Below are 16,933 nucleotides of genomic sequence, written 5' to 3'. Positions count from 1 at the left end.
CCCTTAAAGGGCTACTGTGTTGAAACATAAATCACAGAATAAAGGTTAACACCTCTGGCTGACAGGAGTATTATGAATAGTCAAGTGTTATCAGACTGTTTATTATTAGACAAAAGCTACATTTCTTGACTAACATAATGTATATACTTCTTAGGAGAAAATAGAAAAATTTAGATATTTACTACTTAATATTTCTTTATAATTCTGAATCAAGTCAGCATGCTGCCAGCATTTTCCATTGAATCCTATTAATTTTTGGCAAGGACAAGAGTGAAAACTCAGAAACGTTCATCAAGTAACGATTGCAAATAATTAGGTTTCCCTTACTTGTAGCCAAGCTGTCGACAGATCACAGCTGCATCCTTATCAGTCCAGCCATCATCACAAATTGTTCCCCACTGGCCATTGATAAAAACCTCCACTCGTCCTTCTTTCTTATTTTCTCCATCCATCAGTCTGATAGGAAAACCTAAGTCATGATTCAAAGGCATTAGAAAAGCCAAAGCAAGCAAACTGATGCTAAAGCTTAAGGGACTTTATAAAACACTTACTTGTTTTTTAAATTGAGTTAAAAATCAGCTGAGCAGTTAGAGAGAGAGAGAATATCCATTAAAAAAAAACTGTATCTACTTTTGCAATATTTTTTGGAGCCTTGAGGTCAGAGTGCTGACCTTGCTCAACTTTGTATTCCCAGCACTTGGAACAGCGCCTGGCATAATAGAGAACAGTAATAGCTGTTTGCTGAATAAACGAATAAATAGCACTGTAAAACTGTGTATTGTATTACTACCCCTAACTTCTAGACAATAAAAGACATTAACTTGGAGTTGTTTTTGTTCTATATCTACTCATTTATCCATGAACACAGCTAGAAATTTATACTTCAAAACTAGGATTTTTAGGAAGAATTTTTAGGATTTTTAGATACACACCTGCACGTACAAGTAACTTGAATGATGAAAGACAAAAAAAGAAAAAAGAAAAAAAAAGAAAAGAAAAGAAAAGCAAGCACCAACAAGGACAATTTCCATCTCAGGCGTCCTATTTGTGATTGATTCCAAAGGAAGGGCTTAAGTCCAAAAAATTACTAAGATGTGAAAGTTAAGACTGATCTCTAGCAAATTGGGGTTTATCTAAATTATGCAAATGAAGTGATTTGTCACTGAGTTTTTCACACATCTCTGTCGACACCAATAAATACGGTTTTGTTTAATTAAAAACTCTCACTATGACTTGCATACTATCATGGGTTGAATTGTGAGGTAATATATCGAGTGGGCCCTAATCCAATTTGTACACGGAGCTATACAGAAGGAAGATGATGTGAAGAGACATAGGAAGAAAACGGCCATCTGCAAGCCAAGGAGAGAGGCCTGGAGCAGATCTTTCCCTCTCAGCCTTCAGAAGGAACCCACCCTGTGGACAACTTGATTTTGGACATCTAGCTTCCAGAAGTGTGAGACAACAAATACTCATTGTTTAAGCAGCCCAGTCTGTGGATACTTTGTCACAGAAACCGAAGCCAACTAATATACACACTTTAGATTACCCAGTTACTAGAAGGGTCTCCAGCTTTGAGGCCCCTAAGGTTTACTGATAAGGATTTAGGGAATACAATCAAACATGGTGAAATTATCAGAACTAAGCAGGTGAAGGAAGCAGCTAATGAACAAAGTATGATTCAGTATGTGTTTAAACCAACACATGCAATCACTAAATTCTTTTCTTTTCACTGAAGGAAAATACTGTTGGCAAGACGGACACGTCCTACTTTGACGCCTTTGATTCTTCTTTGTTGCCCGCAGAATTGCTGGCTAATTCCTGCCCCTGATTACACTCACTTCGTGGAACAGGCATCATAGTAGAATCAATGGGGAAAAGTTAAAATCAGCAAATGTTTGCAGAGTGCTGACTCTATGCACTGCTTACTTTAGCTAAAATTCTTGATGTTTTAGGGATGTCACAAAACACAGTATATTTGAAACTTCACATTTCTTACTATTGTATCTGAAATTTGAGGGATCTTTGTAAGTGGAGCAAGGTGAAAAAGTGATCCTCAAAAAAAATTTAAACAGAGGAAATTCCTAAAGTTCTCAATTTTTACATTTTTTGGATCTTTGGTGCAAAATTAAGAATTCATATGCACATTCTATCCTAGTTGTTTTATGGGCAGTTTTTCATATGTCATATAAAAATAAGAATGATAAAGTATTTTTAAAGCCTAAGATGCATACTGTGTGAAAACAATACATACAATATTTCTGAATCTAATTTTAGCCATTTATTTTATCAATTCATTGGATTTTCGATGCTTGAAGGGAAACTGAATGACAGAAGCCATCCTATCAATACCACCTCGCTGTTTAAGTTCTTTCTGTTATGGCAATAATAATATACGTGTTTTATTTCTAAAATCTTAAATAAATACAAACTTCATGGGAAAACTAAACAGTCCTATGGTTATACAGTATCTTTAATTATATATTTCAAACTTTGATTACAATAATTTTCTTTAATTTTTCTGTAATATTGATTTAATACATAATTATTAAGAAAATAATATTTTTCTTAGAAGAAAGATAAAATCTAGCATAAATGTGAATAAAAAGTCAAATTTTATGCTGTAAAATTGAGTAAGAGACAATATCACTGGGAAAGAAATCTCTGCTAAGATGTAATACTCTGAACTTAAGAGTTAATGCAATATTAAAATGAGAAATTCACATATTTACCATCCCACAAATTTCCCCCAATTCACATAGGCATTAACTGCATTCTCACTAAAACTACTTTTACTGACCTACAGTATTGTTTTTGAGCATTCTATCTACCACACACCCAAAAACAGGAAGTATCTATTGAACTATTACTCATTTTGAGAAAAATTTACTCACATTTAAAGTCTACAAGTTACCCTTCAAATAGCTGAAGACTGTAATAGTCCAACAGCTCATTATCACAGTGCCAAAGAAATTTAAAAAAATCTCAGTTGTTTTTAAAATGCTATTGTTTATATCACAATTCCACGATCTTCTTCTCTAAGCTTCTCTTTTAATTATACAGTCCTTTTTGATAAGTGAGAAAGTAATGATCTCTTTGGATGAATAACTGGTAATCTGATTCTATTCCAGAAGGATAATTTGGCTCAGATATCATGTTCTTTGGACAAATGTGTAGTTAATAGATATACCCCAAAATCAGGATCAAATAGATTCATAATAATGATCCCATATTTTATTAATAATGATCACCCTCAGCTTTTTAAATTTTTTAAAAATATATCTATAATCCTAAAAATAAAAAGATTTTTAGGGGAACTGAAAGGATTAGTTGTCCTAACTATATGCATATATTTAACGATACAGGTCTTCAGAGAACTCAGATTATGGTATTTTGTGTAGTATTTGTAATACTTTATCACCTAGAGTATTTATCAAGTGTGCCTGCATAGATCATTCCATGATCCGAACACCTGATGTCTGGCATTAAAAGGATCTGTTTCTAGCAAATAAACCCTAACTCCCCAAACCACATGCAACCATTCATCACATAATCCTGGGAGGATTATAAACCCTCCATAAGAAGAAAGGAGCAAGGGAGGAGAACACATGAAAAAAGACAAAGTTGGAAACATGACCTATAAGGGATGGGGTGAAATGCTGCATTTCCACTGGGCACAAGGCTAGATCAGGGCAGTGACTCATTGTGGTCTCACAGTTTAGAGTACACGAGGAATCAACTATATACTCTGACTGATTTCAGTATACAAAAGAGTTAATACTGTGGGATTCTACACATTCCATTATTTTATAACATGAAGAGTCCAGCTTCACAGTCTCAAAACAGGAGTAAACAAAAGGGGTTGATTTCAAGCCTGAGTGAAAAGACCCACCTGTGGTTATTCTAACATCTGTGCACCAAAAAAATACTTGCATAGGTAGAAAACAGAGCTATGGTAGTGCCCTGGCAAGTCTTTTGAAAATCTCCCTCTATATTTTTCATTCATATTTATTCTGCCCTCCTCATCAGATGTTAAGTCTGTCAAGGATATGTAGCTGCTCTCTGCTCACAAAAAGATCTTTATCTATAAATATTCAAGACTGTTAGATGAGCTAACCTTTTATCCAACTGTAAGTCTCTAGAAATTTGGAACTAGGAAGTAATAAAGGACGCTGATGGTATTTCAGTTACAGGTTACCTTAAAAAGATAGTGGGCTACTTACTCCAATAAATCCAGCTAAGGAGCCCACTGGGAAACCTGAAAGATCTAGGTTAGGACAGGAGCACTGGATGGCTGGCAACCAATGTCAGACAAAGACTCAGGACTGAAGAAGAAATGAATCATGGGCAGTAGGACAGAGAGCTATCATTTCTTCCAAATTTTTTTTTAATCTTTTCTCAAATAGTTCATTAGAATTCAAGGTAAATGAGAATCAGAAGAGGTGACTAATCAGTGGGGGAACAGACACTGCAGCTTCTTTATTCCATCTTTCAGGTACATGTGATTATAAACATTTTTAGTGAGAAACTTGGGCTTATAGAAAATTAGGAGTAGATATTTTTAACATTGGTGGAAAGACTCAAAAGATTATTTTTCTCTGCATGGAAATTACTGAAAATTAGATTATTATGGGAAATAAACTAAGAAAAAATAAACTAAGAAACTAAGAAAAAGCCAAAGATGAGAAATGCTCCACTTTCCAGACCAGTGGATAGAGGCTCAGTAGCTACTGAAATGCTTTAAAGTTGTAGCAGGTCCTCACCCAGAGAGAGTCTGTGTCCATCACCATCGGGAGAGCAGGCAATACCAACATCTTCCCCGTGGCTGCAGTCATGCCTTCCCCACGGTCTCCGGGAACACTGAAGGAAACTGCTTTCCTTTCCTGAGCAGCTGACGTCATCCAACCATATGGGCCCTGTGCTTTCTTCAAAGTAGTTTGCAGAGGCTTGTTTGCCATATCTGTGGCAATAAAATAAACACTGTGCATACAACTGCTGTCTCTTGTTTCAAGGAACAAGGAACAACTTAAGTAAGCATCATGACTTTAGAGGGTATCTGTCCTATCTCCTATCTTGAGAACTCAGTTCTCAGAGCAGTTTTTGGTCCATCACTTATTTTGATCATCTTAACAATTTTTGATTGAGTGAATGGGTAACTAGTGGATGAATAATCCTTTTTCCCTCATCTATTTTTGTGTTCTGTCTACAATTTAACCCACCAGAAAGAATGCAGACAAAGAGATCAACCTCAAATTCCTGACTATGATAATAACACAGTGGGCCAAAAAGTGAGAACACTTGTCTTATATCATTCTCTGAAGAGCCCTCTGAGCTCATTTGATTTCACTAGCTTCTCTAGACTTCTTTGGTATCCTCTCTTCCAAAAAAAGTGTGTGTTAGTTCAGTGATTTCTCAAGCACTGTATCCAATCCATGATGAATCCATGACTTTAGCTCATCAAAATCAGATTAATGACAATGTTCTTAGCTTTTCATAAGATTAAATAAATCTGATTTTTTAAATGTTTATAAATTATATTTGTGTTCCAATTGACTTTATTTGTAACACTGCATTATTTAAAAAAAAAAAACCTAAATGTATTATAATAAATATATATGCAGTAGAAATAGGAAAGATCTGCAAAATTAAATATTGATAACTAAGTCAGTCTGTACCTTCATTCATCTTCCCCCCAATGTTATTTTCTTTTGTTCTGTAAAATCCAAACCTCCAGAAATCCCTGAGCCAAAAGATAATTAAAGTGTCTTTCAGTTCTACGAGTCTATGTAATTAAACTCTTACTCATATTACATCAATCACTTCCATCACTGGATTTTTAAAATTATTTCTGTATGAAGAATAGGAAGAGATCTTCCCATTTGAAAGATGAGTTTTCCTAATCATTTCCCCATGAATTATCCTAATTGTTTTCCCATGAACTTATTTATTACATTTATTAAGCAAGATGAACATTTTAATAAATTAAAACAATGCAATTTTTAATTAGTCATCCTAAGACTTCTATTTTGCTGATTAATCGAGTCTTAGCTAGAAAATTAATTATCCTAAATCCCATATTGCTATCACTTTCAACTTACACCGTGTTTCCACAAAATGCATCAATCTGATTACCATCTGTCCATATCAACTATACAACAGAAAACAAGAGGTCATTTTACTTCAAGATTTCATTTGTACAAAGAAACCCAAAGTTCACCCTCTTTCTCATTCCAAAAGAGTATACTCTTTTTTCAGAAATTCCTCTGTAAATTAAAATGTAAATGTAGCACAAGCTAATTCTACACAATTGTTTAGAACTATTATCAAATATTATAGAGAACATTTTTAGAACCATTAAGTTCTGATATTTTGTATATGCAAGAAAAACTGAATGTATTTGTGAACCAAAATAAGTAAAATATGGAGAAAAATCAGTATTACTCAACTGTTTTCATTAATAAGGAAAAATGTGCAAATAGTAAATAAAAGTATTTTTGAATCTTTCTAAATTTGTGAAAACAGAATATAGTTCTCAAACTAACAGAGATTCACTCACAGATGAAACGGTATTTATTAAGTAATTCTTATTCATTATAAACATCCATATTTATTTGCCTGGTATGTCATACCCCTTGGCTCGATAATTATAACTGCACTGCCCATGCAAATTCAAAATATTGTGCAATAACATGCATCTATATCTTCATAATATCATTATTTTTAACAGAAAATATTAACTAAGTAAATTATGATATAAACATTCAATAGTTATTATGTTATTAAAACTTATGACTGTAGTAATCTAAAAGTAAAAAGCATGGATGGAAAAATTATATATCCACACTAGAGCTGTTATAAAGTTATACACGCAAGTTATAGCAATGGTGGTGTAAGAATGGAAAAATTATGGGTAGTTTTTTTCTTTATTTTCCAAACTTTCTCTAACATTTTATATTACTTTTACATATTTTAAGACATATGTTTAAACATAGTCATACCTAGCTCAAATGAAAGTATATTTCTAAGGTTTAGTAAATATTTGCAACTGGCTCTATCTCAGGCTGAAATGACATAATTTTGCTCATTTTTTCAAGCTTGAGACAATTACTTCAAGCATGACATAGAAATATGGAAAACAAGAAAGAATGGGCATTCATGGACTTCATTCAGATATTAGCTCAAAGGCATCATTTGCAGTTACTTCAACCAACTTAAGTCTTTACTCCAGAATGCACTGTGTGTGACATGAAATATAGCGCCCAAAGTGTGATACTCAGTTTTTAAGAGAGTGAGGTCAAGGGTGAGTTCTAAAGGTCACCTCATGACAAGAAAGCTGTTTTTCTCAAATAAAAGTGATAATTATCAGCCCATTCTGAGAAAGGAAATAATGTAATACCAAAGCATCTGACACTGGACTTCTCTGTGATTTCTGACACAGTGATGTCAGTACTAACAACATCCAGTAGGAGTGATGCATCAGAATAAAACTGAGCATTCAAAGCATACAGTCTTACTTGAAGAGACACAATGAACCTAAAAGTCATCCATGGCTCCAACCAAGAAGAGGGGTGGTGGTAGGAAAGGCAAATGAGATAAATAGCAAGATATGGTTATTCATCATCAAAGAAAATGTTGCTTTTTTTAAATTGTTGAACTTCCATATATAGACAGGTAGATATGAAGCTAAGTAGGTAGATAATGATAGAGAACATGTATGTATTTTTAGTATGACAGAAATTATAAGTAAGGATTACAAAATGAGACGTTTAAAAATGTAACTTGGCATTTAGCTGCCTCATAACAATGGACCTTACTTAAATCCCAGCTGTCGGCAGACCACATATGTATTCAGCTCAGTCCAGCCATCATCACAGACAGTCCCCCACTGTCCCCTGTAATACACCTCCAGGCGACCCTCATGGCTGCCTTTACCACCTGTAAGTCTGATGACCCCATCTGTGACAAGAAGGAGACACAGAGACTAAGCAAATAATTATCCAAAGAAGGTAAAACAACATTTTAATTTCAAGAGAAACATCACCCTACTCAGATCTCTCTCTGTGCCTTTTGTTAAACTTACATTAGAACTGTGCTCAATGATCCGAGATCACTGGAGTGTTTCAGAAGTAAGTCATAACACATATTGATCCTAACAAATATTCTTTCCTTTTTATTTGTACTCTTACTTTCTAAGTAGAAAAATATATTTTGATAATTTCAAGGTAGTTGTTTACATTTCCCTGGATTAAATAATGTTAGGAAATTTCCTATAGCTTCAATCTTTTTAAGTATGAGTGATACCAGTCATTTAAATTTAAAGAGTAAAAAAAACACAGTAACTGGGAAATAGTTCAAAATTTTAATTGTAAAGGAAAAAACACCGAAATATGAAGACAGAATAAGCTGTTCTGCTTAAAGAGTGATTTATAATATCAATGCATGTATTATTCCTTAGGCATTCATGAATTATAAAAACTGGGATACATGCTTCACCCTTGTTCTTTTACTGATAATACAGATCTGAATTTGAATCTTGTGAATTCAATGAATAATTTCCAGAGAACCCCATATAAAGCTTCGAAGCAGATACACAATACAGTAAATTTATTCCCCAAAAAGTATATTTAAAAGCTATTTTCACCCAAAATAACCTAATAAGCCCCCAAATGAAACGTATGAATAATCCTGTGTTAAGGTCATACTTTTCATGAATCTCCGGGATCTCTTAAGGTAAATGAAGGTCTTCTAGCAACAGAAACACTTATTAATGTAACACTTTACTGTCTGCAAAGCACTGTTACAAAAGCATTACCTTATTTGATCATTACAGTGACAGGACAAGACTATCTTCATTTGAAAGAGGAGGAAATGGAGGCTCAAGAAGATGAAGTGCTCTGGCTTAAAATCTGGTGTAAATTTTATATTTCTATCTTATATAAATGTGTCATTCTAATAAAAACAACAGTGTACATAGAACTATGTAAATGAAAAAGCAGAACCTCGGTATTTCACAAACCCTAAGAAGTATTTCATTTGATTTTCCTAAAGTAAGATTAAACCCCCAAATTTTTTTCTTCAAGCTCTTTTTACTGTAGAAACAATGAATTTGTAATGACCCAACTTCTCTTGCCTGTCCTTTTCCCTCTTCTTCCCCTAAAACATACGTACATTCACACATGCTCATTTGCACTCAGACACGCCTGTCTTGTAACACATGACGTATCTTGACAAGCACGCCACAGTTTGGCATAGTCTGAATATTGAGCACAGCAAAGGTAACTTGGTTCTTTAATGAAGTGCTTTAAACAATAATCCCATCCATACAGTTTTACCAGTTATAAATACATTCTGAGAGTCGAGGCAAGTTAACAGATAAATGGATTAAACTTTTATAATACCTAATACCCCAAATTTATCATTACACTGATTTTGACTATTGATTTTGACTAGTACTATATCTTACAATAAAATCATATTTTCTGATCTAGCTTAGGAGGACAGTGTAGCCTTAAATCAAAAATTCAGAAACATCTATGAAATAGGGAGACAGCATTTTAAGGTACAATTGCATTTTAAAGTTTTATTTGGGGGATTCATGTGTATGCTCATTCAGTAATATTACCTAAACTGAGGAGAAGGGAAGGTAAGCCCAAATAATGCTGGGGTCAAGAGTTAGTAGATTAGTGGGGTGGAACTCCTACCTGTTAGAGGGGTACAGGACACTCCAGCATCTTCTTTATGACCGCAGTTATGCTCTCCCCAGGAACTCTTTGGACACTGCTCAATAGAAAGCTCATTGCCAGTGCAGCGCACTTCATCCAACATTACTGGGCCAGTTCCTTCCCCAAAATACGCCTGACTCCATGCTTTGGCAATGCCACTGAACAAATATAAGAACATATGTTTTATTACCAGCAAATGTTAAATCATGATTAATCCATACTTTCCAAAATCATGATTAATCCATACTTCCCCTTATCAATTCACTCCATAGGTCACATACGACTTGTGCAATTTCTCTTTTGTTTTTTGTTTGTTGCCCTTTATATTTCTGGCCATGAGAAATCTTTCAAAGGCTGCTAGTTATTCTCCAATATTTACTCTCCTTTTCTTCATTAGTAATGGAACCTCCGATTTTTAGGAAGACAATGGCTCTCCAGTATAAAGATCACATTTCCCACCCTCCCTTCCTTCCAGCTGACATAGTTTGTTTTAAAATATGCATAACATAAAATGTACCATTTTAACCATTTTAAGTGGACAATTCAGTGGCATTAAGTACATTCACACTGTTGTGCAACCATCACCACCATCCATCTCCAGAACTTTTAAATCACCCCAAACTGAAACTCGGTACCCATTTTAGATAATTAAGGTATTTAGGTAAAAGTGTCATGTATCACTTCCAAGAATTATCTATGTTCCACTCCCTCCTTCCTGCTGACTGTAAGGCAGAGGTGATGGCTGGAGCTTGAGAAGCTGTCTTGGTCCATAAGGTACCACACTTAAGAATGAAAGAACAGTAAGCACGAAAGAGCCTGAGGCCCTGATGACTGTGGAACCACCATACCAGCCATAAGCTGATTATCTCTGGTCTCTTGAGAGAGAAATAAACCCTTGTCTTGTTTAAGCCACTCTTATTTTCAGTTCTCTGAAAATACCACCAAATATCTCTTCACTCAAATTTAATTGTACTAAATTTACTTCTCCCACTAGTCAAAGAAGTATCATATTCTAGAATTCCAGATTTCATTGAAGATTGTAACTGCCTGTCAAAGTGATTAATGACTTCAGAAATTGCATTTTCAGCCTCTTTTAGCCTTTTAATTTTTAGACTAGAACATTTTTATTTTTAGTTTGTTTTTCAATGATACTGTATCTATTTCCCATTACTTAAGTTGCCCTTTTCTCATAACATTATAACTATCTTGAGAATTTACAGCCAAAACAAGAATGTAATTTTCACATATGTAAGTTAGATTTTACTGTCCAAACATAAGGTTTCATGGGAACAAAGCCACACTCATTCCCAACTTATTGTCTGTGGCAGCTTTTGCACTACACAAAGGCACAGTTGAGTAGCTGGAAAGTCTAAAATACTCACGATCTGGCCCTTTACAGAAAAAGTTTGTTGACCCTTGCTCTAGAGGAAAGAGATTAATGAAAACAAATATGGAAACTGATTTAGAGAACACTGAAAGTTGGAGAACAGAGGAGGAGGAGACAGGATGACTAATGTAGGTCATGGGGAAGCCAGATAGGAAAGCTTAGGAGAAGGGCAGATTAACAGCCTCCCTGGATCTTTGCCCCGAGATAAACGCTAGGAAAGAAAAACGATCTATTAAAGAAAATTTCAGTGGGTATAATTCACTGAGCCAAGATTAGATGCTATTAAAAAACCAGGGACCTATAAGAGAGAATATAAAATTTAACCCCAAACTCATAACAGAAACAAAAAATAAACTCCAGATGGTTTACAGACCTAAATAAAGAGAAGGAAAGGAAAGAAGGGAAGGAGGGAGACAGGGAGGAAGAAAGATGGCTAAAAAGTTAATAGAATGAAATAATAAGAACATAGTTCTTATAACCTTGGTAAAAAGAAGGATTTCCTGAGCAAGATTTAAAAAAAAAACAGAAGTCAGAAAACAAAGGCTAAAAAAGTTAAACTTTCTCACATACATTTAAACTACTGTATAGCAAAATACACCATAGAGTCAAAAGTCAAACCAACAAGCTGGTAAAAATATTTGTAAAATGTAACAGCAATCCAAAAAAAAAAAAAAAAAAAACCTCCTAGAGATAAATAATAATCACTTATCACTATTATAATAAATGACAAAACAACCAACATTAAAATAAAGAGGGTAATGGAGAGGACCAGGCTATTTACAAAAGAAATACCCATGGCTGTGGACCACATGGTAAGATGCTCAGTCTTATAATGGTCAAATTAAAACAATACGAATGCATTCTTACATATCATTCATATATTTCCACTAAATATTTAGGCTAAAAGATTACAAACTAAAGGTTTTTTATTCACCACGAAAAAATAACTAACCCTAAAACATTCATTAGCTGGGAGTGACCTGAGATGGGCCAGGCAGAGTAACTGAAATATATTGTATTTCAAATATGTTAAAGATGATATGATAGAGGTCCTAGGAAAAAGGAAAAGGTTGATTATCTCCCTCTGAACAGTGTCCCTTCCTTAAGGGAGGACACAGGATAGGAGCGTAGAAGCCCCAAACAGTGACTTTGGGGAAAGTTATCTCTGTTATAATGCAGTCTTAAAACACCGCTTGGGTATTTTTATTTTCTTCATTATATATTTCCATATGTTCCATTGTTTATGAACATTATTTTAATTATCACAAAAATGTTCAATTAAAATAAACTAATCAGAAAAAACTAGTATAATAAATTTGAGAACGAAGAAAGAAATATAAACTAGGAAACTACAATGTAATGCAAACTAGGTTTTTAGCTAAGTTTTAAGTTTACTAGAATCAAGAAGATAATATTTACAAATACGTACATTCCTTCAGCCAGTCACGAGTACTCCCTAGTGCCCTGGGCTGCACTGGCTTTCAGGAGAACACCAAAGAAACGGATGACGCGGCCATCTGAGAAACTGTGTAATACTGGGGAAAGCAACATACAGCTCATGCGTTGTTAAAGTCAAACAAGTGCTGTGTGAATTCGATAAAGCTGTGTGTTCTCTGTCCTCATTTTATGGAAATTCTTCTTACACCAGGCCTGGCAGTTCATTTGCCGTAATAATCCCGGTGTTGCCTACTTTCTTACCCTATGACCACAAGAGAAATTTGTGGAATAGGGGTGCTCTGATCTAATACACTGACTTATTAGGTTATTTTTTGTAAAGCTATTTGACCTACATACATAGCAGCAATCCCCAATAAACACGGAATTGATTCATTGTCTGATCCTTATCCAAAACATTCCTAAACCTATTTAGCTAATCTGATTGTACTCATATAAAGTTTGTTTGTTTTCCACAGAAAAAGAGCAAATAGTACCATCTGACTAACTCAATCCCCCAGCTTAACTACTACTTTGAATAGACACAGACTAGAGTTAGGCAATTCTATTGTGCAGGATAATTACTTGCTAGGTTATAAAGGATTGATCCTTTGACTGCAAATATCAGTTTGTGACATATGTAATACATGGACAAAAAAATTCATTTTTAATGATCAACAGACTCTGGTCTAACAACTTTATGCGCAGTCACTCTTTTAAACCTCCCTACAACCCCATCAAGTTATTAGTCCCAATTTACAGATGAGGAAACTGAGTTCCAGAAGCAAAATAATTTGTCCAGGATTACACCACCACTAGCTGGTAAAGCCTGTCTGCCTACGGAGCTGACTCAGAAGCACATTGCTATCCTACCTTCTCCTGGGGCACCTTCAGTGAGGTGCCAGTAGCACCCCAAATACAGTTTACCTAAAACGTGTTCATCATCATTTTCTTCCTGCAATTAACTTTTCTCTCTTAACTTCCCTATTTCTTTCATCCCTATATTTATAGTTATTCTTTTGTTGTTGTCAGGGGAGGTAACTAGGTTTGTTTGTTTGTTTGTTTATTTGTAATGAAATTACTGGGGATTGAACTCAGGACCTTGTGCATGCTAAGCAGGCACTCTACAATTGAGCCATACCCTTCTTCCCTGTATTTATTCTTATTAACACCTGGCTATTTTGCAAACCATGTAACATGATAGAAAAAAATCCTATACTGGAGGCCATAAATCTCAAGATTCTGGTCCTCATTCACAGTATGATTCGGGGGCTTTGAGTAACGTCAGAAGGCCTAACTTTCTCATTTGTTAAATAAGGCCTCTTTTCTGCTCAATAATTCCACCCACCATATTATCTTTATGGCAATGTTTATAAAGTATTTTAAAAATTAACAAACAGTAAAGAAAAAGAAGAAAGAAACATTTTTTTAAAAAATTGAACCAGAAGAATTTTTATTCTGACCACTCGATAATATGGCTCTATATGATAATTTTATAGCCAAAAAAAAAAAAAAAAAAAAGGCTAAGAAAAAAGTGCCCAGAAATTGTAAATTCCTATGTAAGTTATGGCATATCCACATAATAAAATATGATGTCACAGTTCCAAGCTACACTTTTAAGAGTTTTGCAAAACATAGGAAATGCTTCAATATTAAGTGTACAAAAGGAACGCCAATTCAAATGTCTCCACCTGAAACATCACTTTGTACATATGTATTCTCAAGTTCAATTTTCTAACATCTGGCTGCCTTCCTTCCTGCTCCTCATCTTTCTCTGAGTTCCAGTTAATCAAATTTAGGTATCTTCAATACAGTAATTCTTTTTGTGTTTTAGGAAGCTTGCCAGCTACCCAAATCTACAGACACCATTAGAAGATGAGGGTCAACAAAGACAGCATCTCACAGAGAAACTGTAACCACCACTACAGGGAGGCATGATGTAGTTTCCCTTTGGGAATTCAACACAGCAAGGACAGCTGAGATGAAATTTGCTTAAGAACAAATCATAAATTGAGACAAGCAACAATTATTCTGTCTGCTATCAACCGTGTGCCATTAAAGAACATTTCCTCTGAAAGTTCTGTTACTTTAAGTGAGCAAAACAAATTCAAGAGGAAGAGCAGTTGCAGAATATTGCTTTCCTGCAAGCTTAAAAGAAAAGAAGTATAAACATCAAGTGAAAGAAAAGCAAATGAACAATGTCAGCTCAGAGCCTAGAGTATTTATAATAAAAACAAATCTCCACCAAGCTGGATTGTTGGTTATTACATAGGCTTGTGGAGGATCTTTGCTGCTTTGTATATCTGGAGATATTTATCCTTTTAATCACTTTTCTGAACATGAATCTCCTCATACAAAAGATAGCAATGAGCCAATGCTTGAGAAAGATGTAAACACTGCACTGAATCCCCACATGTGTTTGACCTTATTATAGTCTTCCTTGTGATTCTAGCTCCACACTCTTGTCATGTAACAGACAATTGTTTGTCAACATGGTCTTTGTTTAAGAACTGTTTATATCAGTGAAAAAGAAAACCTTCGGCTCTCAAGAAAGAACTCCACAATACAACAAAAATTTTTAGAATCACTGCTATAACTATAGATATAATTAAATTGTCATTTAAATTTTCTATGATAGTCAATGTATATTATATACTTCCCATGTGTGCTAGTTGCTTTCTAAACACTAAACCCTCTACAACGGGAAATATGTTATAGACGAGGAAACTGCAACTAAGAGATAGTCTGCAATTTTTCTCATCTCTGGAAATAGGACTCAAATTCAGGTCATTCTGAGTACAGGGCACATGCTCATGATCTTATGTTATGCCGACTCTGACAGCAACACCTAAACATTTGAGAAAAATTGTTCTTGACAACTGAGACTTAGTCAAAACATTTTAAAAATCTAGTCTCAAAACTTAATGAATAACAGTTTTCTCAAAAAGAGCTGGTTGGCCCTATTCCTGACCCACCCAAAGAAAATGACCATACCAGTCAGATCATACACCACCAGTAATTAAAAGCCCCATGGACACAGGACATTCCATGCTTGTTCCTGTCCCATTCATGAACCATGAAAGAGCAGTTGGGTCCCAGAATCAGTTACAGGGGGAAATGTAACCTCACGGTTAAGGATTAGGCTGATGCCACCTTACCCCGGTGCTTAATCTTATCCTTACCAACGGAGAAAACCAGAGCTGTTCTGTGATTCCTGATGAGATGCAAGACGAGTGCACATCACCTGTGATGATTTCTAGCCAAAATACTTGATTTGCTTTAACCAGGCTTTTGGACCTAAGTCTCCCATTTCAAGAGTTGCAAGAACCAGAGGAGTAAACTGAGAGGAAGAAATGAGACAAACTCAGGAGGTAGGATATTCTCCAGAACAACTGGCTCAGTCTCTTCAATAAGTCAGTGTCATGGAAAACAAGAGGCTGTTCTAGACTAAGAGAAACTTCAGGGACATCACATGCAGATGCATTGCAAGGTCCTGGACTAAATCCTACTTCAGACAAACCATCTGTTGAGGACATGGTGGTAACAACTAGGGGAATTTGAATATGACAGGGTATTAGACAGTTTAAGAATGATTACCACTTCTATTAGTTGTGAGAATGATAATTGGGCTATGTAGGACAATGTTCTTATCTTTAAGAGATGCATACTGAAGTATTTAGAGGTAAAATCTTAAAATGTCTATATTTTACTTTAAAATACTTCAATATTAACACAGTTTTGAAAAAGAGGGGGGTCAGTTGCAAAAACAATTGCAAAAAATTAGTATAAATGAGGGGACGGTATAGCTCAAGTGGTAGAGTGTGTGCTTAGCATGCATGAGACCAGAGTTCGATCCCCAGTACCTCCTCTAAAAATAAATAAACCTAATTACCTCTACACACACACACACACACACACACACACACACAAATTAGTATAAATGGTTCAAGGTTCAAAAATCATGCTTCAGGGCTAAAGATTATGCTTAATTGAACAAAATGATACATGGACAGAGAAGCTTTTATCTCAAAAAGCCTCCCCATCAACCCACCCCACCCCCCAGAAAGTGCTAAATAATTTTTTTCAAATTTAAAGTAAAATATCAACTTTTAAACGATTTTTTAATACAATTTTAGAGACACTTCTAGGCTTGCTATACCAAAGTTCAGAATCACTAAAGATAGGGTTTAGAAGATACAAAATTACAACATACTATTCAAAATAGTCACAACTGAGGCAGCATGGAATGTTGATTTTCGTGTTGCTGTCACACGTGCTTCATTTCCGGATCCTGTACAGGAATTATTTCCTTTGTACATTAATAAACATCCTTTGTTTAAGCACACACCTAACAAATAAGGAAGCAAAGGTCAAAAGTTGAGGCAGTATC

The 16,933-nt window shown here is 34.9% G+C and overlaps 1 protein-coding gene across 2 annotated transcripts in view; it reads right to left on the bottom strand.

Moving 5' to 3' along the window:
* Positions 1 to 16,933, bottom strand: part of PRSS12 (serine protease 12) — a 62,455-nt gene that overhangs the window by 23,663 nt on the left and 21,859 nt on the right. For both annotated transcript variants that reach the window (XM_074341666.1, XM_074341661.1), the window contains exons 5-8: positions 9,702 to 9,880; positions 7,815 to 7,956; positions 4,764 to 4,960; positions 328 to 469 (exon numbers count right to left, since the gene is read on the bottom strand). In XM_074341666.1, coding sequence (XP_074197767.1) covers positions 328 to 469; positions 4,764 to 4,960; positions 7,815 to 7,956; positions 9,702 to 9,880 — 660 coding nt within the window. The remainder of the gene's footprint in view (positions 1 to 327; positions 470 to 4,763; positions 4,961 to 7,814; positions 7,957 to 9,701; positions 9,881 to 16,933) is intronic.

Source organism: Camelus bactrianus, chromosome 2 (assembly GCF_048773025.1).
Source record: "Camelus bactrianus isolate YW-2024 breed Bactrian camel chromosome 2, ASM4877302v1, whole genome shotgun sequence".
Taxonomy (NCBI): domain Eukaryota; kingdom Metazoa; phylum Chordata; class Mammalia; order Artiodactyla; family Camelidae; genus Camelus; species Camelus bactrianus.
The sequence above is the reverse complement of the archived record's forward strand: the minus strand, read 5'-3'. Positions and strand labels throughout refer to the sequence as shown.